The 25,495-nt window shown below is 36.0% G+C and overlaps 3 protein-coding genes across 3 annotated transcripts; 1 reads left to right on the forward strand and 2 right to left on the reverse strand.

The window, feature by feature from the left end:
* Positions 1 to 5,537: 5,537 nt before the first annotated feature.
* Positions 5,538 to 8,190, reverse strand: LOC137740341 (coatomer subunit zeta-2-like). The gene is made up of 6 exons (XM_068480202.1): positions 8,057 to 8,190; positions 6,906 to 7,065; positions 6,621 to 6,768; positions 6,444 to 6,521; positions 5,989 to 6,073; positions 5,538 to 5,763 (listed from the first exon to the last, which is right to left on the reverse strand). Exons 1-6 carry the CDS (start codon positions 8,078 to 8,080, stop codon positions 5,704 to 5,706), a joined length of 555 nt encoding a protein of 184 aa, XP_068336303.1. The 5' UTR covers positions 8,081 to 8,190; the 3' UTR covers positions 5,538 to 5,703.
* A 177-nt stretch (positions 8,191 to 8,367) lies between these two features.
* Positions 8,368 to 9,124, reverse strand: LOC137740578 (uncharacterized mitochondrial protein AtMg00240-like). Its single transcript, XM_068480418.1, has 2 exons — positions 8,779 to 9,124; positions 8,368 to 8,468 (listed from the first exon to the last, which is right to left on the reverse strand). The coding sequence occupies exons 1-2, from the start codon at positions 9,122 to 9,124 to the stop codon at positions 8,368 to 8,370; spliced, it is 447 nt and encodes a 148-aa protein (XP_068336519.1).
* Positions 9,125 to 22,534: 13,410 nt separating this feature from the next.
* Positions 22,535 to 25,011, forward strand: LOC137740579 (IQ domain-containing protein IQM1-like). Its single transcript, XM_068480419.1, has 8 exons — positions 22,535 to 22,902; positions 22,987 to 23,101; positions 23,309 to 23,374; positions 23,576 to 23,664; positions 23,753 to 23,840; positions 24,155 to 24,385; positions 24,513 to 24,614; positions 24,768 to 25,011. Exons 1-8 carry the CDS (start codon positions 22,535 to 22,537, stop codon positions 24,870 to 24,872), a joined length of 1,164 nt encoding a protein of 387 aa, XP_068336520.1. The 3' UTR covers positions 24,873 to 25,011.
* The last annotated feature ends 484 nt before the right edge of the window (positions 25,012 to 25,495 follow it).

Genomic DNA, 25,495 nt, shown 5'->3' on the forward strand with positions numbered 1-25,495 from the left:
TATCCTCCAATGGCTGTGAAACAAAGTTTCAAGTTTCTAATAGAAAATTATCCCTTTGTGTACTTGGGACCCACGGTGTGGGCTCCCACTCGGTCCACCTCTGCCCATGTGGAGTTGTGACGGGAACAACGAGTGGCATACTACGTGTTTTTATGTAAGTAGTGGAAAATTTTATTTTTTAAGTTATTAACTTTTTAACACACATATCCTATCATTTATATAACGATACGTGATGTACTATCCCGTGTAACGATCACATTGAAAAATCTCTCATATAAAAGGAGAAGCAATTTTGGATTACAGTTCATATGGGACACTTGGCACCATATATAGTTCGAATTCGTATCAATTTTGCTTTTAGATTTGGCTCGTAACAAAATTAAAATAAAGGACTCACGCGTAAACTTTAGAGCATGTTTAGTCATAAAGAATAGAAACTAGAATAAAAAATAAGAAAAAGTGCAACTTTTTAAAAATATTGTTAAGAGAATCATTTCACTCCTTAACTTTTCTACGTTTACTTACACGTAAAGAATAAAAAGAGTGCAATTTTTTTCTTAAACTTGTAATTAAATACCCAAAAATAAGAAATCGGATCAAGGGATACTTGTTAAATAGATTCTTTTTCCTTACTTCTAATATTTTTAAGCTTTTTAATTCATTCATTTTTTCTATTTCTGTTAAGTAAATATGGTATGTTCGGCTCAAACTCTTTTTGAAAGAAAATTACAAAATGAAAGATCTTTGAATAAGAAGAGAGAAGATAAATCCATGTTAAGTGCTTCTTCGGAAGTAATGAAGAGTCTAGGTCCAAACCATGATGAAGTCCTCTTTCAAATCAATTATATCCATAACAAAAGCTCAAAACATTGGTTGTTTACTTCTTTTGGGGGTTTATGCAAAAGACCTTTAGTCGTATTGTTAAACTCGCAACAGTGAGGTTAGTGTTTGCCTGGACAATTCATTACAACAATAAGAATAAAGTCTTATCTCATTAAGTAGAGTCAGTTGTATGAATTCTAAAATATTACTTACTCAATTTTGTGCAAGTTTTCTGTTAATTCTAACTACTCCATGTCTTTTCTTAAAATCTCTTTTCTAGTCTTTCTGGATCTTTATCTACCCCTTTTTCCCTTGAGCCTCTCTCTCATAATCACACTTCCTAACCAAAGCATTTATAGGTCTTTGTTTCACATGTCCCAACCACCTTAACTGATTTCTCTTATTTTATTTTCAATTCCAATTACTCCTACTTTACCTCGAATATCTTCCTTGTTAATCTTGTCCTTTCTCATATGCCTAAACATCCAACGAATCATTCTCATCTCCGCTACACATTACACTAATTGTTTGCACGTGTTGATGCTTGACCACCTAATATTCTGTACCGTAAAGCATTGTTGGTCTTATTGGCGTCCTATAAGTTTACCTTTGAGCTTTATTAGCATATGATGGTCGCACGACAAACTCGATGCACTCTTCCACTCATCCATCTAGCTTGTATTCTATGGTATAGATCTTCATCCAATTCATTGTTCTTTTGCAAGATAGATCCAAGATAACAAAAATGTTCACTCTTTGGAACTTTCTAATGTTTAATCCTCACGCCTTGACAACTCATTAAAAATGCAATATTAAAGTTAAAATCAATATCAAGAATGCCTTACATTTTTCAAGAAGATTTTTTTTTTGGCTCACCCTCAAGTAGTTTGATTCAAATAATCTGATTTTGTTTACAAACTAGGAAAAAAAAAAATCACTTGACGGACTCAAGCATGCTCCAAAAGCTAGGAACGACACCAATTTCTTTATAGATTGGGCTATGAAGCTTCATTAGTAAATCTTACATTGTTTTGTAAAGAGCGACGGTGACTCTTTAGAGCAACTCCATCCCATCCAATTGTCCTACCTATTAGGTGATTCAATCCCCCAAACGCAACAAAAGTTGCTCTTAGTTGGATACTTACTCCTTTATGTTGACAATGTAACACTCAAATGTAACAAAAATACTTCATCTATCCAAATTGTGATTTCTCAATTATCTATAATTTGACATGAAAGACTCAGGAGATTTGCATTACTTTAAATTGAGTACATTTTTTTTTTGAAAAAAAGGACTAATTGGTGGTTTTGTCATAGTAGTCTACTCTTCCAGTGGTCGGAAAGTTTCAAAAGGCATTTCAGAACCCCATGGCCACCATCGTAAGATTCACCAATATAGGCCTGAGATTTGTCCTTAATCACTGAGCCACATCAATTTTTAAATTAAGTACATTGAGTACTGAATGTTTGTCCGGTAAAAACTGAAATTTCATTACCAAGACAAAAGCGACACTAAGTATAAAAACGTCACCCCACAAACATAAAAAAAAAAAAAAAAAAAAACTAACTAGAATGAGGACGTGGCAGGCCGTCCTTGTTATGCACCAAAAAAGAAAGAGGTCCGACGACCTAAGTAACTGCACTTATCTCCTGACTCTTACTTATAGCCATCATGGACAGCCTCTTGGACGCTCAATTAATCGTTTATTCAATCTAATTTAATGTGTATTTGGGGAACACTGACTTGTCAAGCCTCCAACATTTGTGCTTTCAATGTACAAATGGGTTTTGATGAGTTTGTGATAGGAGAGTGTTGATTAACTACTTAATTAAACTACTGATGATGTTGCTGTAGGCTGCAGCATATTATACAAACATAATTCGTTGCTGGCTCCACCTCATTACCATCCTTCATCAAAATCAATAGAGTCGACATAAAATGCAACTGGTTTGAATTAAAGTACTAAAAAAATATCTGATTTAGAAAAACCAGCAAGCGGAAGATATTTATTTGAGGAGTTTTCACAAAGAGAGATTCGAGATTCTACTGTATAACCGGTTATTCTATTTTTATATCTTTTATCACGTAATAAGAGATATATAATTGTTTTATTTTTTTAATTAATTTCTTGAAAACGAATTTCCACAGTCCTTCAAACTCTCACCGTTAAGAATTCTGAATAGGTCAAGAACTTAAATGATACGTTGTCATCTCCGTAGGACCGCACTAGTTTTTGTTCATATCTATATATGCTTCCACCTCAACTTGATGGACTATTTCTTGGCAAATTCCTTTCACTAATGTCTTAATTAATACATAGACCAAGACTTTTGAATTGTTTTTAGTCTCTTATTGCCAACTTTTCATGTACGCGTTACATAATTTTCAGGTTTGAATGTTAGATGGGCGGCTTCCTCGAAATACTACTTGTGCTTTCAATTGCATTTCATTATTATGGCATTAGAAACAAAACAAAGAACATGATCTCAATAATCAAAAGACAAATGTTACGATAGGATCAAAATAAATTTCGCCTGTCGTTTATAAAATTGAGACTATTTTGCCATTTTTATTCTTATTTAACAGAAATTTTCATGAAATAAACAAAATAATTGATGGTGGACAAACTCAGAGATTAATTCTATTGATTTCAAATCTCAGAGACTAAAGCGAATAGTCATGTCAATTTCAAAAGCTTTTATAAAAAAATATTGTACTTAAAACGAGTTCGTCTTATCAAATGAAAAATAAGAAAGGCAAAAATGGTGGAAGAAAAAAAAATACCAATGTTTCTGGGCCAACGATCTAGAAGCAATAATTTGTTTATTTTTCTTTTCTGTTTTGGTAGTTAGGTAGAGACCCATAGTGATTGTATTCTTGGAATTATACCTACCAACTGTAACATTTATATTCAGATGCAAATGACTTAATCACACATAGACCAACGCGCAAACGTGTAAGCTGATGGAGCCATCACGGACGTTGATTATGAGGAATTTTTTCCGCCCTTTAAATTTGACCTTCTAGTGGAGTTGAAGTACATTTGGATCGTCCTACTTCTGGGCAAGAATAATAGACTAATGGGCGGATCTATGAAAATATTATTTGGACATCAGTAAGAATAGCGTGTGCACTGTGCAAATTTTTTGGATGAAATAGCATGCAGATTGACATTTATTGAGTTTTGATAGGTCTGAGATCATGTACCAAGTCATATTGCATGGTTGTCGACATATTGCTAATAACTTTCGAGCGAGCATGTCGATTGATGTTAATAGTTTTTGAGCGAGCAAGCCAACAAACGTCAATATATGCCGGATGAGCCTATCGACAAATGTCCATAACAACGCATTCAAAGACATGAGGTTAGCAGCTACTTTGCCCAATGCTCATAGAGGCAATTCAATGAGCAGTTGGAGGGTAGCTTTCAAGAGCATCTTAGATTTTCAGAGGACAACACCCAATTCTTCTATGGAAGACTTTTGAGCTTTTGGGGTGGGGGGTTCAGCTAACTCATCTTGCCCCAAGGTGGATCCGCCGCTATGTCACCTAGAGGCAATGAAAAAATTGGGGGTGTTGTTTATTGTATTCGTATTAATCTGTTATTTTAATGGATTGTGTTATTTAAGTTAATTCCTTAAGTTATCGAACCGAAATATTGAAATCTAAAGTTAGTGATGGGGTTGTCGAAATGAGTTTGACACAAATTGATGGGGAGAGATACGAAAGATTATTTAAACAATTTAAACACAATATGTACTCCTAGGTGACACTAAACTAACTCGTTAGTTAACAGGTTAACTCATTAATTACAACCGAACTCAATAAGACTCAACCCAAATATTAAACTTTATGTGTCGTTTTATGCCATGTACAGTATTACAAAGTCTAAATGTCATCTCGTCTTCACTTTATTAAAAGAAGTGACAAGTTAAAAAAAAATCTCATAAAACAATGATGTTAGAATTATTATGTTGTAAACAAATTCAACTCAAACATTGTTATCACATGCATTCATACGGTTAAGAAGAAATCAATTTAATTTGTCTGGGTGCCGACTTTAGCACGACAAGACTGAAAACTAACCAAAAGTATTCAAATCATTTGACACGAGTTTGCCAACTGTTATAACTCGTTGTGCATGTGAAGCAACCCACATATCATGGGTCGAGTTCATGGTCAAACACATATATGTAGAGGCCCAAACTTAAGATCGAAGCGAGCGTATGATGGGGAAATGACACCACCCTGCCTGTTGATGTCCCTTAACTCACCCTCGATATAATTTGCCACTTAATACTATAGTCTAGTGATATTCATCTTCACTTGTAACTGAAAGATCTTAGATTCGATTCTCATCAAAGGCAATTTGAACCACATCATTGCTAGCCCATTATGAAGCTTAGCTAACTCCCCCACCCCTTAGTGTAGATACTATCATTTGTTAAAAAAAAAAAAAAACTATGTACAATTTTTCTCCTCATACGCACTCCTGTTTAATCATATCCGTCATTTCTGTTCAATTTATTTAGGGTGGTGAGATCCACACATCCATTTTTACTTTTCACACACTTATCTCAATTTCTGACCGTCGGATTAATTTGAATTGAAGAAGACCAATGGATAAAAACTAACAAGAGTGTGCGGGAACTAAAAAGATGAGTGTGAATAGCACTAATCTTTATTTAATCCAATGCAAGATTGAAACCCAAAAAAAAAAAAGAACAATGGTATAAAGAACCCATTGACCAATATCCAACTACTCTACATTATGAAGGAAGGGAACAAGACCTTGTCAAAATATGAAACAAATTTCCTCAGCAGAAAAAGAATAAAACTAAAAGTGAAGCCAATTGATTCTCTCTGCGCGCAAAAACACATCATTTGAGAAGGGTTCTGGTTAGATGCTCCCGTGCTGTTGCCCATGCTTGTGTTATGGTCTGCATTTTAGTAGAAGGCGACGGGATTAGATTAAGATACGAGTTTGCAAAATTTTGTGCTAGTTGGATTAGCGCTGCTTTGATATCTGAAAGATTGTAAAGTTCAAGATTTGATGATCTTGGATAGCAAGGTGTCAACATATCTTCTTCTTTAAGCAATGGCATGGGTGACAATTAATTAATTTGGTTTTCAACTTAAGGCATCAAATGAGGAGCTTGTAGTACCTGCTCAGACAACGGTGCATCGGCATCCATGGTATGAGTTGCCACCTTTCCTGCAATAATGCTTGGATCTGTTTCGAGAATCATCCTGCCATATCAATTAACGGCGTAAATATACAATCAAAACACTTAATTGACTGAAATACGATTGAGGATGAACCAAGCAGCACCCATTTTGAACGTCTTGGGGTGTTTCTGAACAAAATGCTCCACAAAGAGAGAAGAATATCAGGTACAGTTTATGGACATGGACTAGTGATTGTTATTATTTAGAATGAAGTGTACCACAATTAAAAGACTGTAGCAAAGGTTGTAGATATATAGGTGCATACACCCACATGCACGCACACAGACAATCTACTGTCACTTTGCCGTACTCATGATTCAAAGACTGACCAACTTTGCAGATATATAGGAGCATGGATGTAGAGTGAGAGAATTTAAGAAGCATAGCATACCCTCCATCAACAATCTCATCGAAACATAAAAGTATAAGATCCAGATTCTCTAGTGCCTCACGTTTGTCAACGTTGTTCCTACAAGAAGAAAATTGTAAGATTATACAGCAAAGGTATGGACAAATAATCATCAGAAAGGAAAAAGATCTAATATAAAAATTTAACGACAAAGACTACCTCAAGAGAAGGGCAACTGCATCAAAAAATCCCTGGAGAACTGTGGCTAAAATCAGTTCATTTTCATCGTCACCTCCAGTCACAAAAAAGTGAAGGTCCTGCACGAACTTATATATAACAACATTGCTCTCAAACATCATTATCTCCGCTGCAGTTTAAAAAAAAATAGCAAAACATGAACACTGCAACTGTGGTGATATAACATTGACTTTTACAGCACATTGATGAAGGTCTTTTTTCCTTGGACTCTTTCCGTGTTTACTTCAATCATGTTTAGCTGCATACCTTCTATCCGAGCATTTGTCTTCAGAGTCTTAGTGAACACAGATTTTTCAAAAGCCAACTTTGCACCATTTGTTGGCCAATCATCTGAGAAGTACTTGACGGCCACACGCTTTCCTTCAGAGTCCAGAAGAAGAATGTTCTTCACAGAAGGGCACGAGTCCTACATGAAATTAGAAAGTTTATTAACTGAACAGCACGTCCATTTACTTCCTACATGATGAATACTCAAACTCTTTCGAGTTCAGCCTTATGGAACGATGTAGTATCCGTCATAAGTTCACTTCGCCTCACATCAAGCTTTAATTCATCAACCTAAATAACTAGTCGGCTTGAGGAGGCAAACCTCAAGCTAATAACAACTGTATGTGGGGATCCATACTTCACAAATCACGCATAAAAATGCAGCATACACGCCCTGTCAGAAATCTATCGGGTCAAAACGAAGTGCTAAGCACCGGTGATTCTTCTCATTCTACAATCCTTACCAAATCTATAACAACACCATTGTATCCTCGCCGCCTCGGATCTTAATTAACCACATTAATCTTCTCAAATAAGAAATTAACCACATTAATCTTCTCAAATAAGGAATTAACCACATTAATCTTCTCAAATAAGAAATTAACCACAATATTCACAAACCCAATATAACAGCATTTCCAAACACATTCCCTATTGATTCTAAATCAGGTAAAGCAACAAATCACCCATAATCTTCACATTCTATAATTACTGAAACTTTTGCTGAGTTCATAAAGATCTAAAATTGGGGAAAGCCCAGAAACGCACAGAAAGAAAAGAAAATGGGCGCTTGATGCGACATTTAAAATCAAATAGAACGCGTATATGCTCGCAAACTGTTTGGTTCCTAAGAAAATGGGAAAAAAAGTGACCTTGAATACGGTGTAATCTCCAGATCACCACAAAACGATTCCCAATTAATTGTACCAAAAAATGGCTAAGTGTTGAGACAATTATATTTAATTGCATAGAATTCCAGACCTTTTTTCAGAATTTTACGGATCTTGTGTAACAATTGCACACACCCAGAAACGATCCTCATCGTAAACGGGAATCCTGGAAAATCAAGACATCGGAGGGAGGGAGAGAGAGAGAGAGAGAGAGACAGACAGACAGACAGAGAGACTTACACGGTAGCTGAAGAGGCTTGCCATCGTTGATGGAGTGGGAAAAGCAGAGAGCGTTTAGCTTTACAGTTGCAGAGTTCTGTGTATACGAATTATTTTTGCCAACGTTCTATATTTTTTTATATAAATTAACTATTGAGAAATGATTTTCATTTATCAAAACGATAAATTACATGAGTATTTATAGGGAAGCTAAAAAATAACAAACTAACAGACTTAAGGAAATTACAAGTGGTAATTTTCCTGACTGATTTTTGACTGTTTGTTATTACTATTATGTTGAGTTACTTGGGTAACTTTCTCTTTACACCTCCTCAAGCTAAACGGAGAAGGTTGAAGTGATAGCTTGGATCTGAGAAGAAGAAATCTTTGCCTTGGAAAGGATTTGGTATGAATGTCAGCAAGTTGATCTTGACTGCATACAAATTGGACAGTCAGCAGCTTGGCAAGAACAAGCTCCCTTATGTAATGGTAATCGATTTCCACATGCTTGGTGTGAGCATGGAAAACATAGTTGGAAGCAAGGGTAATCCCTGAAACATTATCACACCAAATTTGAGGAAGAGAAGGCAGCTTGAAACCAATATATGTGAACAGTTTGCATATCCATGTCAATTCAGCAGCAGTATGTGCCAAGGACCTATATTCAGCTTCTGTGGATGAACGAGCAACAATATGTTGCTTCTTGGCACTCTAACTAATGATGGATGGTCCAAGAAAGATACAAAAACCCCCAGTCGAGCATCTATCCCATGAGCACCCCGCCCAATCAACATCAGAATATGCTTTGAGAGTGAGAGGAGTCGAGGTTTTAGGAAACCATAGGTCATAGCCAAGTGTACCCTTAAGATAGCGAAGTATTCTCTTTACTGCTTGAAAGTGGGGTTCTCTGGGAGAATGCATAAATTGGCAGACCAAGTTAACTGCAAAAGAGAGATCTGGACGAGTCCATGTAAGATACTGAAGGGCCCCAACAATAGACCTATATTCCTCTGGATTATCTAATAGAGAACCGGTGAGATCAAGCTTAGTAGAACCAAGAGGAGTTATGCAGGGCTTTGCTCCATCCATCTTAGTTCATTTGAGAAGATCCAAGATGTACTTGGATTGATGAATAAAGATCCCTGTAGAAGCTCGGGTAACTTCTAAACCAAGGAAAAAATGCAAATCACCCAAATCCTTAATTGGAAATTGAACACTAAGTTGAGAGATAACATTGGTGCAGGCAGTGGAAGAAGGTTCAGTGACAATAATGTTATCGACATAGTCCAAAACAATCACCAAGATAGGTTGTTGCAACACAAACAAGTTGTGATCAAATTGTGAAGCCTTAAATCCCATAGAGAATAGAGTAGATTGCAAATTTTCAAACCAAGCCCGAGGAGCTTGTTTCAAGCCATAGAGGGATTTTTGCAAATGACAAACATATGAAGATTTGTCATGATCAATGAATCCTAGAGGCTGAGACATATATACATTTTCCTTTAAACAACCATGTAAGAATGCATTATTGACATCCACTTGATACAGAAACCAGTTAGATTGAACTGCAAGTGTGAGAAGAAGTCGAATGGTAACTGGTTTAGCCACTGGACTAAAGGTATCACTGTAATCAATACCCTCTTGCTTATTGTATCCCTTAGCTACTAACCGGGCTTTATAACGGTCCACAAACCTATTAGGGTTCCTTTTAATCCGGAAGACCCATTTGCACCCAACGAGATTGTAAGAAGGATCAGGGGGAACCAATGTCCATGTTCTTGTATTTTGCAGAGCATTAAACTCATCATGCATTGCAGCTCTCTAATGTGAATATTTGGATGCCTGGATATATGTAGTTGGAACAAACTCAGTGTTTTAGTTGGAAGGAAGAGGATGTTTGGTAGCAGTGAATGCCTAGGGCTTAAAAATTCTAGATTTTGACCTAGTTGGCATAGGATGAGTAGAGACAGGAAGGGTTGGAGGTGGAGATGTATGGATAGGAACAATATCAAGAACCGAGACATGGGCAGTTGCAGGAATTGATGCAGGTGTAGGCGCAGAAATTGATTTAGCTGCAGATTCAATAGTACTTGCAAATTATGTAGGTTGAAAAACAGGTGGAGATGCAGGTGATGGTGAATGTGGAATGGTAGAGTTAAGGTTGGATGAAGAATAAAGGTTGGTAAATGATTTTCATTTGTCAAAATGATAAGTTACAAGAGTATTTATAGGCAAGCTAAAAAATAACAAACTAACAGACTTAAGGAAATTACAAGTGGTAATTTTCCTAACTGACTTTTGACTGTTTGTTATTACTATTATGTTGAGTTACTTGAGTAACTTTCTCTTCATTAACTATGTACTTCTTGGAAAGAGATCCAAATCTCTTCCTCCTAATCCACTAAGGGCTGGTTTGGTATTGCTGTGCTTTGAAAAAAAACTGTTTTTGCTATGCTGTAAGAATAAACTCATTTTTGCCGCTTCACGTTTTCAGCTTTTTTTTCACCCAAAACTATGAAAATAAGCTGTTTTTAAGTGTTTACCAAACACTTTTTTGAGCTCAATTTTTTTTTATACCCACTTTTTATAAAAGCACCTCAACACCAAACCAGTACTAAGTCTAGGGATTCAGGCCATTGAAATTTGATCTAACAGCTAAAGTTATTATAACTTTTAAAGTGGGCCCTTGTTGGTAACCATTTGATCAAATTTCAACGGCCCGGATTCCCGTACTTGGTAGATTAGGAGGAAAGGATCTGAAGAGGATCCCTTTCCGTACTTATTTTCATTCGGGCAATTTCGTCATTTCATTTTTAAGTTTTGGAGTATGGATACCACATCAAATGACATGTCATTCGAGTTGCATATACCCAAATCTGTTCATGCTCAACTCGACTTTTAATCCGATTGAGCGAGTTATGATTAGGTAATACCCTCCAAAACTTGGATGAGGATCCTCTTTTGATCTTTTTTATGAGAATCTTAGAGATCCTCACATTTTAACCGTTCATCGTACAACATGCGATTAGTTTTTCGTAGATACTATTTATGTTTAATTTTAAATAAAAAATTCAAAATGATTGTTGACCGCACGATGTATGATAAACGGTTATGATGTGAGGAACTCTAGGATTCCCACAATTTGAATCCAGATGGAATCCAAATCCCCAAAACTCAACCTCACCTTAACTTGATCATTTACTGGTAGGGTGGGACACTTGGAACCAAAATCCTAAAGCGAAACAGGAAATAAATTGGACCGCACTGAACAATTCAATTTTTGTGGTTTTAAAACAGTATTGGTTTGAAATAGAAGAACGATTTGATTTCAGTAATGAACATCTGAAACCGTACCAAAATCCAACCGCACCGCAAAAAAAAGCCTAGATTCCACATTAAAAAGATCACACACCTTACATTAGTTAGCATTCTTCAAGCCGTCAATCTGTTGTGCCTATTTTGATTAAAAATTGAATATTGGCTACAATTTTGAATCGTACTGATTTAAAACGCATATCAATGCTTGCTAGCTGCCCTCCGAAGAGACTGCAACCTGGTGGTTTTTACAAACTAAATACCAGTAGTGCTCTTGACGAGACTGCAAAAATGCGAGGTGTGGAAGTAGGGATTCATGATGAGAAAGGGAACTAGCGGGGGCTATGGCTAAAGACCGTAGCTGCCATTCATGAAGCTAGTCATTTTGTTTGCAAATGATATAAACCAAAACCGTTTAAAATCAAATCAAATTAAAACTAAATGGTTTAGTTCCATTCCAATTTTAGCTTCAAAACTGTATTGAACCGAATTGAAAAAAAATTTCAGCTTCGATTTCAGTTTTATCCTAAACCGCACTGAATCAACCATACCCACCCCTGTTTATTGGATTGAGAACTTGTACCCAATTGAATCCGGGTGAACCTGCAACAACCTAAAGCCTAATTCAAAAGTGCCTAAAGGGCCTTGCTTAAGTACCATAGTTCTTTTGAGCATATTATTGATTTGGAGTTTGAGGTATAACATAACCCAAACTCAAACTCATATTGTAAACATTAGGTTAGGGTTGAATAGGAAGTCAAGTTACACCCCTAAATTTACGCATCTCAAATAGTTGCTATTATTTTTTGGCTTGCTATCACTAGTAGTCTAATTATGCACATCAATGGTACCCTTAACCTCAATTTTGTCCAACTGTTTCATCAAATGTAAATCATATCACTAGTTGTCTAATTATGCACATCAATGCTTATGCATTTCAGTATCTAATGATGATGAGAGATAAAGAATCAAACTTAGCACCTCGAGTGTAAGAGGTGAATACTCTTAAAGAGTTATGGTAAAAACTTGTTACGTCTCGCATTGTACTATTATAATTAGAAAGAAGCAAAGATCAATGCACATTAAAATTGATATTTGTACAATGGATGAATAGGATGAATTGAGTTGAGTAGATAGGATTGGGAATTGTGTTCAAGCCTTCAAGGGGTGTAATAAGTTGGGCCACACTTGCATTTCCAACCCACAGGCTCGTAGTTTGCATACTGCACCCTCAGATGGGAGGTTTGCATTTTGGTAGTGGGCACTTGAATGGCTTCACATGGAGTGCACCCATAACACTTATGGTCACAGCTTGGAGGGCTTGACCCTAGTTTGCTGATTTCTCTGTAGTTTGCTATTGCATTCATCTTTCCCACTCCTCCATGGATGCTCTTTGAACCCTTTAAACACAAGAAAATTTCAATAAAATTGCACTGAGGAGGGGGAGAGAGAGAGAGAGAGAGAGAGAGAGAGAGAGAGAGAGAGAGAGAGAGAGAGAGAGAGAGAGAGAGAAACCTCTTGTAGGGTAGCTTGCAAAGACTCTGGGCTTTTGCCTGTGCCCCGTCAAGCATTAACAGAAGTTAGAAGAGAAACTAATGAGCTAAACCAAATACTATCAAGCCACAGTGTGCCCTCTCTGCACCCGGGTTCGAATTCCCCTCTCCGTAATTAGAATAGTTTACAATATAACATGTAAGATAAAAACATCCTGACATGAAAGAGGAAGAAGAAAAGGGGTTGATATGCGATGAAAATATAAAAGAAAAACTCTATAAAAACTAAGGGGAGCAAGGAAAAAAACAGATCAATATCACAGAAGAAAACAGATATAAATCCAAATTCAAACTTTCTACTTGAATAAGTTGCGAGAAAAAACACACATTTTTTATGGTAATGATTGAAAAGGACATCTTGAAGTTGAAAGGAGGGAAGTGAGTAACCTGGTTGATGAACACCAAGACCTGCATTTGGAGGAAAAGGCCTTCTTGTTGCAGAAACCCAACTCAATACTTGCAGAGCTATCACAAACCAATAAACTTTCCTCATTGCTTCAACCCACAAATGATTACTGTGATTATGGTGAGTATGATTAGAGGAGAGAGAGAGATAGAGAGAGATTTGAAATCAGTCACAACTCACAGCACAAGATGTACATGCACAAATTGATGGGAGATGTATATTATATATATATATATGTGTATAAATGTATATATAGGTGAAGAAAAAGCCTAGAGTACAAAAATCCAAATCCCCAGAAGCTCTGAAATTTTCTTGATTTTCTCTCTATCTTGCATTGGTAGAGAGAAAATTTTGCTTCACAAGCAACTGATTCTGGGGTTTCTTGTCAAACTGTGAAAAGCTCTAAAAAGTTTCCACCTTCATTTGAAAACTCATTTCAAAACCCTTATGACCAAAGGAAGATACTGATATGCTCTCTCTCTCTCTCTCTCTAGAAATATCCCTGTTTCTCTCTCTGAAATCAACCCAACAGAGTATTACTAAATGAGCGGGTCCCTATGCCCAAAATAACAGCTCCTCCTTTGGGGTCTGGAAATTTCAAGAAATCACAGCTCTGTTAGCTGCCTAGCTTCCACACCTACTTTTCTATAATCTGATATTATTTGCATTGCTTCAAATGAGTTAGTTAATACATTTATTTGGGTCAACTTTTTTTTTTTTTTTTTGGCAGGTTGGTAGGTGGGGAACACCCAGGCTTTGTGTACCTCCATCCAATCTGGACCCTCCATGTGGACCTGCACCAGTGTGGCATTTAATATTTTGGATGGCCTTGATTGTCTTCAAGCCACTTTCAGAATCCCAGATGATCACATTGACACGTTATCAACATTATTTTTGCTTTCTTTGTATTTGACAAGCACATCCTCTCTTCTCTCTCTTGCATTCTCTCGCACACCTATTTACTCTTGCTTCGTAATTCTCTTTGATTTCTTCGATTTAAGGGTTAAAAATAAATTTCAATATAAAAAAAAAAAAAGGCAACAGGAGTGTGTAAAGGCAGAAAACAGTTTGTAAAAAATCAATTCACAATGAGAATTGTTAGATTCAATTGTTCATTTACGCTACTAATAACTAACTATATGTCAGTTTTATAACATATTCTCCATGCATCTATGGTTAAAAATCATATGTATAGATAAACGGCGGAACGGTAGTGTTATTCAAACATAGAATTTGTTTAGTAAATATAATTTCTTGAGGTTTGTGCTGTGAAAGCAAGTCCTATAAGCAAAAGCTTGATAGTGCAGTATCTCTCTCTCTCTCTCTATCTCTCTCTCTCTCTCTCTAGCTGCTTTTCTCCGTACTAGTAGCAAATTTGAGTAAGAGTTCGCTGCAAATATTTTGCCTAAAAATGGGATTATTCGATCGGCAGTAACGTCATAAAAAGGAAGACTGTATAGCAACAGCACAGCACAACCCAATGTCAAAATCATCCCTACATACAAACATGTATATGTATGCTAGTAAGTTCATGCTCCTAGGAATTTCTCCTTAGTAGTCAATGTCGAGGTTATCTATTATGTGCCAGCTTATAGCATGTATCGGGAAATATAGCAGTTGGATCCTTACCATTGAATCATACTGTTAAGGATTCAATTGCCATAGATCATAGTTCATATTATGAGCCGTTCCATATTAGAATTTTCGGTCTATGTGTTGAATGTTACCCTAAGCCCCTCTCTTTCTTCCACCTGAAACTACAACTAAGAGTGCGGAAGAAGGTATTGATTCATTTATTGCTAGGAGGAAAGGTCAATATGTGCTATTATATGGTCATTCCAGACCTCCCACCTGATATGCTCAATAAACTTAAGATTACGATTGATGGGATTGAAGGTTTAATCCAATTTTGATAAGTTTATGAAAATTGAAACTGGTTTTGCTTGGAAGTTTGAATCCGATCTGAAGAAAATCAGACGCAAATCAGATTTACACTTCCAAGCAAATCAGAAGTCAAATCAGATTCATACATTTGTAAGGATAATTCAATTTAAGTAATTGTTCAGTGAGTTAATCTCTCAACTATAGTGAAATCAAGTCATGTATTAAAAGCAAAACAAGGATGCTACTAGACTACAACAAAAAATTCAACTGTTTAATCAGGATATATCCTATCTCTTTATTGCTCTCATCACATGACAACGCAAAGAGAGATGGAGAGACGGGGATATACTCTATTACACCCAAGATTTTGCCGCACAACACCCTTCCCCTTCTCCCACATACAAGACGTACCAAATGGCATCAACATTTAACTATACAGTGTTTAACCAATGCAAGTGTGCAAACCTATAGCAGATTGTGATGGAACTAGAATGGTTATGGTACTATTTAGCTTCTACATTTGCGGAGACTTTTACATCCAAGCAGGGATATATAACCATCTTTCTTTCTCATTTATCTCGTGGTATATTCTGATTCTTCCATAAGATATTATATCGAGTTCAAATATTTGTAAAATAATATTAAGAGTATATTACTCAAAGAGTAAGCAAATGATGACCAATATTTGAGGAATCATGCAACATTTTCCTTAAAATGGCTCCATTTCATCAACCACATGAACTGCAACGCAACAAGTACAAATTAAAGAAACTACACAAACATTGCCGACTATAAATCCCATTTCTCCAAATGAGTATTTTCAAGCATGCTTACAACTGAGAGGCTCAATCAATCAACCTCTCACTTGGGAGACGAATCGTGACTGGCGGATTATTTCGTAGGATGAATAACTGATTCGACAACAGCTTCCACTTCTTCCTTCACCCGTTCAAACACGCTTGGCCCTTTCACTTCATCTATTGAGGTGCTCTCATCAATAGAGAAAGATTCTCTCTCTCTAATCTCTCTCTCATTCTTTTCTCTTTTATTTGAACGGTTACAGTTTAATAATGTAAACATCTTATATTGATTTTTTTATAAAGATAATAATACAAAAAAAATAATATGAGAAGAAAAAAGAGAAAGAGATGATAATAGAAGGAAAGATAATCATTCTCCCTCGTCAATGTCTTCACTCCTTCCATCACTTCAAAACCCTTATGATCAAAGGAAGATACTGATATGCTCTCTCTCTCTCTCTCTCTCTCTCTCTCTCTCTCTCTCTCTCTCTCTCTCTAGAAATATCTCTGTTTCTCTCTCTGAAATCAACCCAGAGTAGTATTCAATGAGCGGGTCCCTAGGCCCAAAATAACATAGAGTTGGATTGTCTGTCTTTTCATTTTCATACTCTTTCAAGCTTTTTTGTGATATATGATCACGATTAAACCACGTTAATATTTTATATTAAAAGAGTATGAAAATGAAATGACAGACAATCTATCTCCCAATAACAGCTCCTCCTTTGGGGTCTGGAAATTTCAAGAAATCTCGGCTCCTTTAGCTGCCTAGCTAGCTTCCACACCTATTTTTCATTAATCTGATATTATTTACATTGCTTCAAAAGGGTATGCGAATCCAGATTTCCAGAGGGAGTGGCAGAAAGGAGAAAGGATCAGCACAGGAATTTAATGAGTTTTAATACATTTATTTGGGTCAATTTTTTTTTTTTTTTTTTTTTTTCAGGTTGGTAAGTGGGTAACACCCACGCTTTCTGTACCTCCATCCAATCAGGACCCTCCATGGGGACCTGCATGATTGCATCAGCGTGGCATTTAAGAATTTGGACGGCCTCGATTGTCATCAAGCCACTTTCAGAATCCCAGATGATCACATTAACACGTTATCAACATTATTTTTGCTTTCTTTGTTTTTGACATACACATCCTCTCTTCTCTTGTTACACTCTTACACACTTGTTTACTTTTGTTTCATAATTCTTCGTTTCTTCAATTTAAAGTTAGAAATAAATATCAACTAATAAAAGAAAATAGGAGTGTGTAAAGGCAGAAAACAGTTTGTAAAAAAATCAATTCACAATGGGAATTGTTAGACTCGGACGTTACGCAAATAACTGTTAACTATACGTGAATTCTATACGATATCCTACATGCATCAACGGCCAAAAAATCAAATACGCTGACAGGGGGTTGAACGCTAGTGTATTTCCAGCATAAAATTTGTTTAGTAAATATAATTTCTTGAGGTTTGTGCTGTGAAAGCAGTCTATCTTTATCTGGCTGCTAGGAAGCAATAGGCACTGCTGTGCCGTACTAATAGTAAATTTGAGTAAGAATTTGCTGCAAATATTTTGCCTAAATGGGATTATTCGGTCAGCAGCAACGTCATAAAAAGGAAGACTGCTGTAGCAACAGCACTGCACAACCCAATGTCAAAAGCATCCCTACATACATACGTGCATATATATGCTAGTAAGTTCATGTTCCTAGGGATTTCTCCCTAGTAGTCAATGTGGAGGTTATTTATAATGGACCGGCTTATAGCATAGATCGAGATATGTGGCAGTTTGATCCTTAGCCATTGAATTATACCGTTAAGGATCAAATGGCCATAGATCTTAGACCATGTTATGAGTCGTTCCATACTAGATTATTTTTCGGTCCATGTGAGTGTTACCCTAAGCCTCTCTCTTTCTCCCACCTGAAACTACAACTAGGAGTGTGGAAGAAGGCATTGACTCATTTATTGCTATGAAGAAAGGTCAATATGTGCTATTATATGATTCCAGCCAGACCTCCCACCTGATATGCTCAATAAACTTAAGATTAAGATTGATGGGATTGAAGATTTAATCCAATTTGATAAGTTTATGAAAATTGAAACTGGCTTTGCTTGGAAGTTTGAATCCGATCTGAAGAAAATCGGACGCAAATTAGATATAAACTTCCAAGCAAATCAGATTCATATATAATTCAATTCAAGTAATTGTTGGGTAAGTAAATATCTCAACTATAGTAAAATCAAGTCATGTATTAAAAGCAAAACAAAGATGCTCTAGACTACAACACGAGATTTTAACGTGTAAGTTGTAACCGGAATATATCCCACATCTTTGTTTTTTTCATCACATGACCGCACGAAGAGAGATGGAGAGACGGGGATATATTCTATTACACCCCAGATTTTGCCCCACAACACCCTTCCCCTTCTCCCACATACAAGACATACCAAATGGCATCACCATTTAACAATATCATGTTTAACCACTACAAGTGTGCAAACCTATAGCAGATTGTGATGGAACTTAGAGTGGTCATGATACTATTTAGCTTCTACATTTGCAGAGACTCTTACATCCAAGGGGGGATATATAACAATCTTTTTATCTCACTTATTGCGTGACTATTTTGATTGTTCCATAAGATAATATATCGAGTTCAAATATCTGTAAAATAATATTAAGAGTATATTACTCAAAAAGTAAGCAGATGATGAGCAATATTTGAGGAATCATGCAACAGTTTCCTTAAAATGGCTCCATTTCATCAACCACATGAACTGCAACGCAACAAGTACAAATTAAAGAAACTACACAAACATTGCCGACTATAAATCCCATTTCTCCAAATGAGAGCAAATATTTTCAAGCATGCTTACAACTGAGAGGCTCAATCAACCAACCTCTCACTTGGGAGACGAATCGCGACTGGCGGATTATTTCGTAGGATGAATAACTGCTTCGACAACGGCTTCCACTTCTTCCTTCACCCGTTCAAACACGCTTGGCCCTTTCACTTCATCTATGGAGGTGCTCTCATCAATGTCATCACTCCTTCCATGCGTTTCTTTGTCATGCTTTGGTGATTTATCACCATGATGTCCTGCTGATTTCTCTGCCATGCCAAAATATATAAATAGATGCATAAATTTATATTTAAAATCGAGACTTGGCTAATAGAAGTATCATTTCTACATGTTCTTCAATAAATAACAGACGTTGGTGTAACCACATTGATTAAAGTGAATGGGATACATGATGGTACATCATACGACATTGTACAAATGGTAGGTTATGTGTTAAAAGGTTAAAAACTTAAATATTAAAATTTTACACCATTTATATAAAAACACTTCCGATCACAAAGAAAAAATTTCTCGCACTCAAGCTCGAATTTTTCTCTGCGCAATTTACATCGGCTTAACAAATACCACCACCTCAGAAAACTATCAACTTTACCTAAAACCCATCACCAAGATCAAATTTTTACTGTAATTATCATTGGAAAAGAATTCAATTCAACAATATCAACTCTACAGAAACCCAGAAATCAAATGAAAAAAATATGTAATTGCTAAAAGTGGACAATGATTTGATATTAGATATGGGGAATTCTGAAAAAACAAAGGAAATGGAAGTACCTGAGAGAGAGTCCTTGAGCTCTGGTTTTGGTTCTGCCATTGGAGTTCCTCTGAGAATTTTTGTGGGTCTCAATTTCTTGATTTATTTTGATGTTTGGTTAATTTCTACATTTGCACAAGAGGCGGTGTCTGCATCTTGGCCGTTAAATTTAGGGCCGACATATAGTGGGGCCGTGTGATGATTTTCGACGGTGCTGATGCAACTGCACGGAGAACTAGGATGGGACGTGCAAAAATGTTATTTTATTGGAGAGGATTGTCTACTATTCCATTTTTATATTCCTTTCATACTCTTCTATGCTGTGTGGTCACGATTAAGTTGTGTTAATATTTTATATTAATTTTTTATAAAAATAATAAAATAAAAAATAATAGGAATATAAAATATTAACGTGATTTAACCATGACCATATAAATAAAAAAACATAAAGAAAGTATGAAAATAAAAAAAGCAGACAATCCACCTCCGATCTTATTTTCTTGGTCAATGCAGAAGGCGTGATCATAGCTTATGATCTGAGCCATTTTGTTGTTGGATTTGGAACTCGAGGCCTTGGATTTACTGTTGGCCCATGACTACCCATATGCCGATAGTGAGCCCAATGAAGCTTAAGTCCCAAATTTCTACGGTCCTTTTCTTTTTCCTACTTTGCACTCATTTTAGTAGGGGTGGTTTGGGTTGGGTCAAAACCGAAACCAAACCGACCTAGTTGATTGAATCAAAATTGCAAACCGACATAGATCAAGTCGGGGATAAAACTGATCATGTCGGTTAATCAACAATTACGAGTTGGTTTGGGTTAGTTTTCAGTTTGTGGATGAAGCGGAGTGGGAGAGAGAGCTATCATATGGAGAGATTCATGATGGTGGTGGAGGAAGGAAGGATGGCGGCCACGGTTGGGAGGTTGTTGTGCTAGGTTTGATAACTAAGTCTGAAAGTGAGAGAAAAGAGGCCACAAGAACAAACAACTAAAAACTGATGTCCATTAAACACCCAAAATGGGGCCACAAAGAGAAACAGCTAAAAAGGCGAGAAAAGTAAAGAAAAGGTGATATCGATGCAAACTATGCAACAGAAAAGTCATCCTAGGCATACAGACAAAACACCACCGTCACCACTAAGGTTTCTATTCTGATTAAAACAAATAAAAGCAAACACACGAGTCGGTTCGGTTAACCGATGTCCAAGAATTATAGGAACCACTCGTCAAACTGACTTTAGTCGATGTGGTTCGGTTTACTCACTGAAAGAAAAAAAAACCAAACCAAACCTTCTATGCAATTTGGTTGGTTTAGTCGGTTTTTTTTAATTAATTGCCTAGCCCTACATTTTAGGGCTCATTTACTCATAAGTAATGAGGAAATAAGGAATCAGATAATTTTAGAATCAGAAAAAGTAAGGAAAGAGATTTGGATTAAAAACCTCCCCTTAGTTAATCAAATGTTAATCCAATTCTTGAATTGGTTATTCCATTACGGATTTTAGTTAATCTCATTACGAATTACATACAAGTAAACGCGATTGAAGTCATGAAGAGAACCTATTTCGTTTCTTTTCATTCCCATTACTGATAAGTAAACGAGCTCCTACTGTGTTCGCCTATTAATTCTTCTTTGACTTGTTAAGTGTTGTTACAAATTCACTCAATCATACTATAAAACACATTGACGAATAACTTATACTTTAAGGTCTAATATTAATACATTCATTTCATATAAATATGTTATATGTGTGAATTACAAAAGAAAACTTAAAAGTCGCGCTGAAAATTTTGGGATGCGAAAAGAAAAGTTTAAACAGGAAATGGTCAAGTAAAACCTTCGGTATAGAAATTCCATGAACAATACTATATAACTTTGAACTAGAATTTGTGTGGGAGATGATGAGAAACTGGATTAGGATTAGAATTAAGATTCGGTAGGTCAAGCTTCAAAGCTTCTAGTGTAATTTAAATTATAAAAATGAAATTTCCAGTAAATCTTTGCGGAAATTAGTATAGACTAGGTCAACAGATTGATAAAGTGTGAGATCATTTCCCAAATGTTTCTCAGAGGGAGTGAGGGCAGTTGCAAAACGTGTTGAAAGGTTTCCAGTTTCCATGTTTTATAACCTTAATCACTTTTCAACAACGACATAGAAATTTGCTGAAGGCTATGTTAGTAGGGTTCAAGGAAACTGTGTAATTAATCATTTGTCTGGTGGCAAGTGTCCATTTACCATAGCGTTGAAAATAAGTGTTACCCTTGCACCACGGCATGGGTATGAACTCTATCGGCTTTCTAATCTAACATCTAATCTAACAAATCTATCATTTGACAAAAAAAAAAAAAAAAAAAAAAATCATTTGTCTGGTGAAAAATATGAAGGAGAAAAGGAATTAAGATTTGGCTCCTGGGTTTATTTTATATATGATATCCCATAATTTTCTAAATTTCAAAGGAAACTACAATTAGATAAGTTGTGACTTTTATAATTTGTAGAAAGTTTCTCCTTGTTTTCTTGGACTTTGGATTAACGTTTTGCTCTTTATCTTGTATTAAAAGCAATGACGTGACTGACTACATTCTTGACTAGTACACTAGGGTTATTTCTTTGCATAATTGCCTGAATTTCCCTTTCACACACAGATACACATAAAATTTTCGTAACATTTCGTTGCAATGAAAGAAAACGTACCTGGTAAATGTCTTAGTAAATACTAACCCGTGAGTGATTAAGCACTCTTATATAGTTATATATATGTAACCTTTTAACCCTTCAAGTTTAAACCTCTCTTGGTGTTTTCTCTTTCGATTCAAGCAACTGTTTAACGGGGCCAATTAAATTTCAAACACTGCTGTATTTTCTGGAATCAATTTATAAGACCAGTGAACATGATTTTTGGTTTGACAGAAATTATACAAATGGGCTCCCAGGCATCCACCAATTTGAATTCCAAGAGGAAGGCAACGCCTCGAACAATTAGCTTCAAGAAAACTGATTTAAGCAAAACTGGAATATCTGATGGGATGGAAAAAGTGCTTTTCGAAGAATCTATAAGCAGCAAGAAAAGGAAACTAGGTGATCAGCTAAATATTGGGACAAATGTTTCAAGGAAAACTGCACAGGGAAAAACTGAAATTTTCATTGAAAAGTTAAAGCCAGAAGATTGGGTTTCTCCGCGGTCTCCAATTGAGCTTGATGCAGCTGCAATCAAGGTGCAGAAAGTTTACAAGAGTTACAGGACTAGACGAAACCTTGCAGATTGCGCTGTTGTTGTTGGGGAGCTATGGTTTGTGCAGCTTCATGTCCAATTTTATTGCATAATGCGTAAAAATATATTTGTGCTTATTCGATCTTCTTTTAATTGTTATAGGTGGCAGGCATTGGACTTTGCTGCTCTTAGGCGGAGCTCCGTGTCGTTTTTTGAATCTATTAAATCAGAAACTGCAGTTTCAAGATGGGGAAGGGCTAGGACTAGGGCTGCCAAGGTGATCTCTTCTATACATTTCGCTTGCAGTGAAAATTACTGAGCTTTTAGAAAATTTTAAACGTTAGCATTTTGAATATTATTCATTTAATATTAAATATAATATTCTTATATTATACGATCTTGTAAGAATGCTATGTTAAATTGTTAATATGTTATACACATTATGTTTGATGAAGAAGCATATATGGTTGATCAATGTACGTAGGTTGGGAAGGGTTTGTCCGCGGACGAGAAGACTCCGAAATTAGCTCTAATACATTGGCTTGAGGCTGTAAGCTCACATTAAGATTAATTTTACCGAGTATTTAGCTAATTTTTTTTTCGATTTTAACACTGTTAAATTAAGTGTACAAATGAATTGAGTCAAGTTGACAACATTAGGAATTCCTATTTTTTTTCTTAGTAACGTTTCACATGCAGTACCAAAAATTATAAAAATGAAGGATCCTTACCTTCTGCTTGTGTCGTACAGATTGATCCTCGCCATCGGTATGGACAAAATCTGCACTTGTACTATGATGTCTGGTTTAATAGTGGGAGCTTTCAGCCTTTCTTCTACTGGTGAAATTCCTCCAGAACCCAAGTTTTCTGATTTTTTAACATTTTTTAGGATTCTTTTGCAATTTTTGATGCTCTGTCCGTAACGAAGGTTGGATATTGGTGATGGCAAAGAAGTAAACGTTGACAAGTGCCCAAGAACTGATCTGCAGTCTCAATGCATCAAATACCTTGGACCAGTGAGCATCAATACATTTAATCACTCTTCCCAGATACTGGGAACATGTGTCACATTGCCTAGTCTTTTATATGCCATCAATTTAAAAAATGCAATTAACGCCGATATGACATAAAAATGTGGCGATATCATTGCCGCCAACAAAACTTATTAATGTATCGATATATTTTTGACAATATCCATACATGCCTAAAGAACAACCTTCCTGCACAAAGATCTCCATAGCAGGCCATCTGATTATATTTAAGTTTCAATTTTTTTTCTAAATTGATCTTGATTAATGATGTTTGTTTTCTCCGTATATTGCTCCCACAGAAAGAGAGGGAAGCTTATGAAGTGATTGTGGAGAGTGGGAAGCTTGTGTACAGACAAAGTGGGAAACTTGTGAATACTCGTGAGGGTTCTAAGTGGATCTTTGTCCTCAGCACATCAAGGAATATGTATGTTGGGGAGAAGAAGAAAGGCTTTTTCCAGCACTCTACTTTTCTTGCTGGAGGGGCCACCATTGCAGCAGGGAGAATTGTAGCCTCTAATGGGTTTCCTGAGGTTAATTACTTGCTTAATTGCTAATGAATTATTTCCTTAAACACACAATATATATAACATTACAAATTACATAATTATTTTTTTCCTCATAATTTATGAACCTTAATTTGATCTTCATAATGTTCAGGCTGTATGGCCTTACAGCGGTCATTACTGCCCGACAAAAGAGAATTTTATGGAATTCATCAGCTTTTTAGAGGAGCATCAGGTGGACTTGGCTGATGTCAAAGTAAATTATTCTTAAGCCTGAACCCTGAACCCTGATCTCATATCATATGTATCGCATATAGAGGCCTAAACTTGGTGTTTAAGCTGCTAATTAAGAGGATATTTTCGTACTACTCTCATTAAGCGTATTTCTTTTTCTAATTGTTCTATGCAGACATACCCTATCGATGACGATGTTCCACCATCATATGCTACCAAGAATGATCACGTGAAGTCAAAGTCTATATCAAGCACCCTTGAAGATATCCCCATCTGCTAATGTGTTTTACATTATTAGTGTATGTACTCAAATGTTTTACATGTATATAATAATTAATCTACTTAGCTAGACATAATTAAGTTAGCTAAGTTCCTATATATATTTGACATGTAATCTGTATATCTCACATATTCCACTATCGTATTACCACCCTAAGCCTAAAGCCTATAGATTATAGTTTTCCCTTTTGACATTAAATTCAATCGAATATAAATAATTCATCTCTTTCTGTAATTGTTATTCTGACCCTGGATCATAAGTCATATCATTACAGAAATTTGATTAATCCCCATGGATTCGCGTGTGGCTATTGATGCCAGTAGCCACTGAGGATAGACCACGGATTGACATGCGCAAACCTTAAAGCACACTATCTCAATCACACGTAAATTTGAGAGAGACACCTCAAAGATTGTTGGTTAAATTAATACACACACACACACAAGGTACAACGTAGATATATTGACGCACCATGATATGTGAAAACAACACTAACTCTTAAATACGCACTTTGAAATTCACAAGCACTAACCCTAAAAGACGCACTTTGGAACAAGTAAAGTTGAGAGAAACTTCAAAGTTGTTGACTAATGTGATATGTGATATTTGCTAAAATGATAAAA

The sequence above is a fragment of the Pyrus communis genome, chromosome 7, assembly GCF_963583255.1.
Source record: "Pyrus communis chromosome 7, drPyrComm1.1, whole genome shotgun sequence".
Lineage (NCBI taxonomy): Eukaryota > Viridiplantae > Streptophyta > Magnoliopsida > Rosales > Rosaceae > Pyrus > Pyrus communis.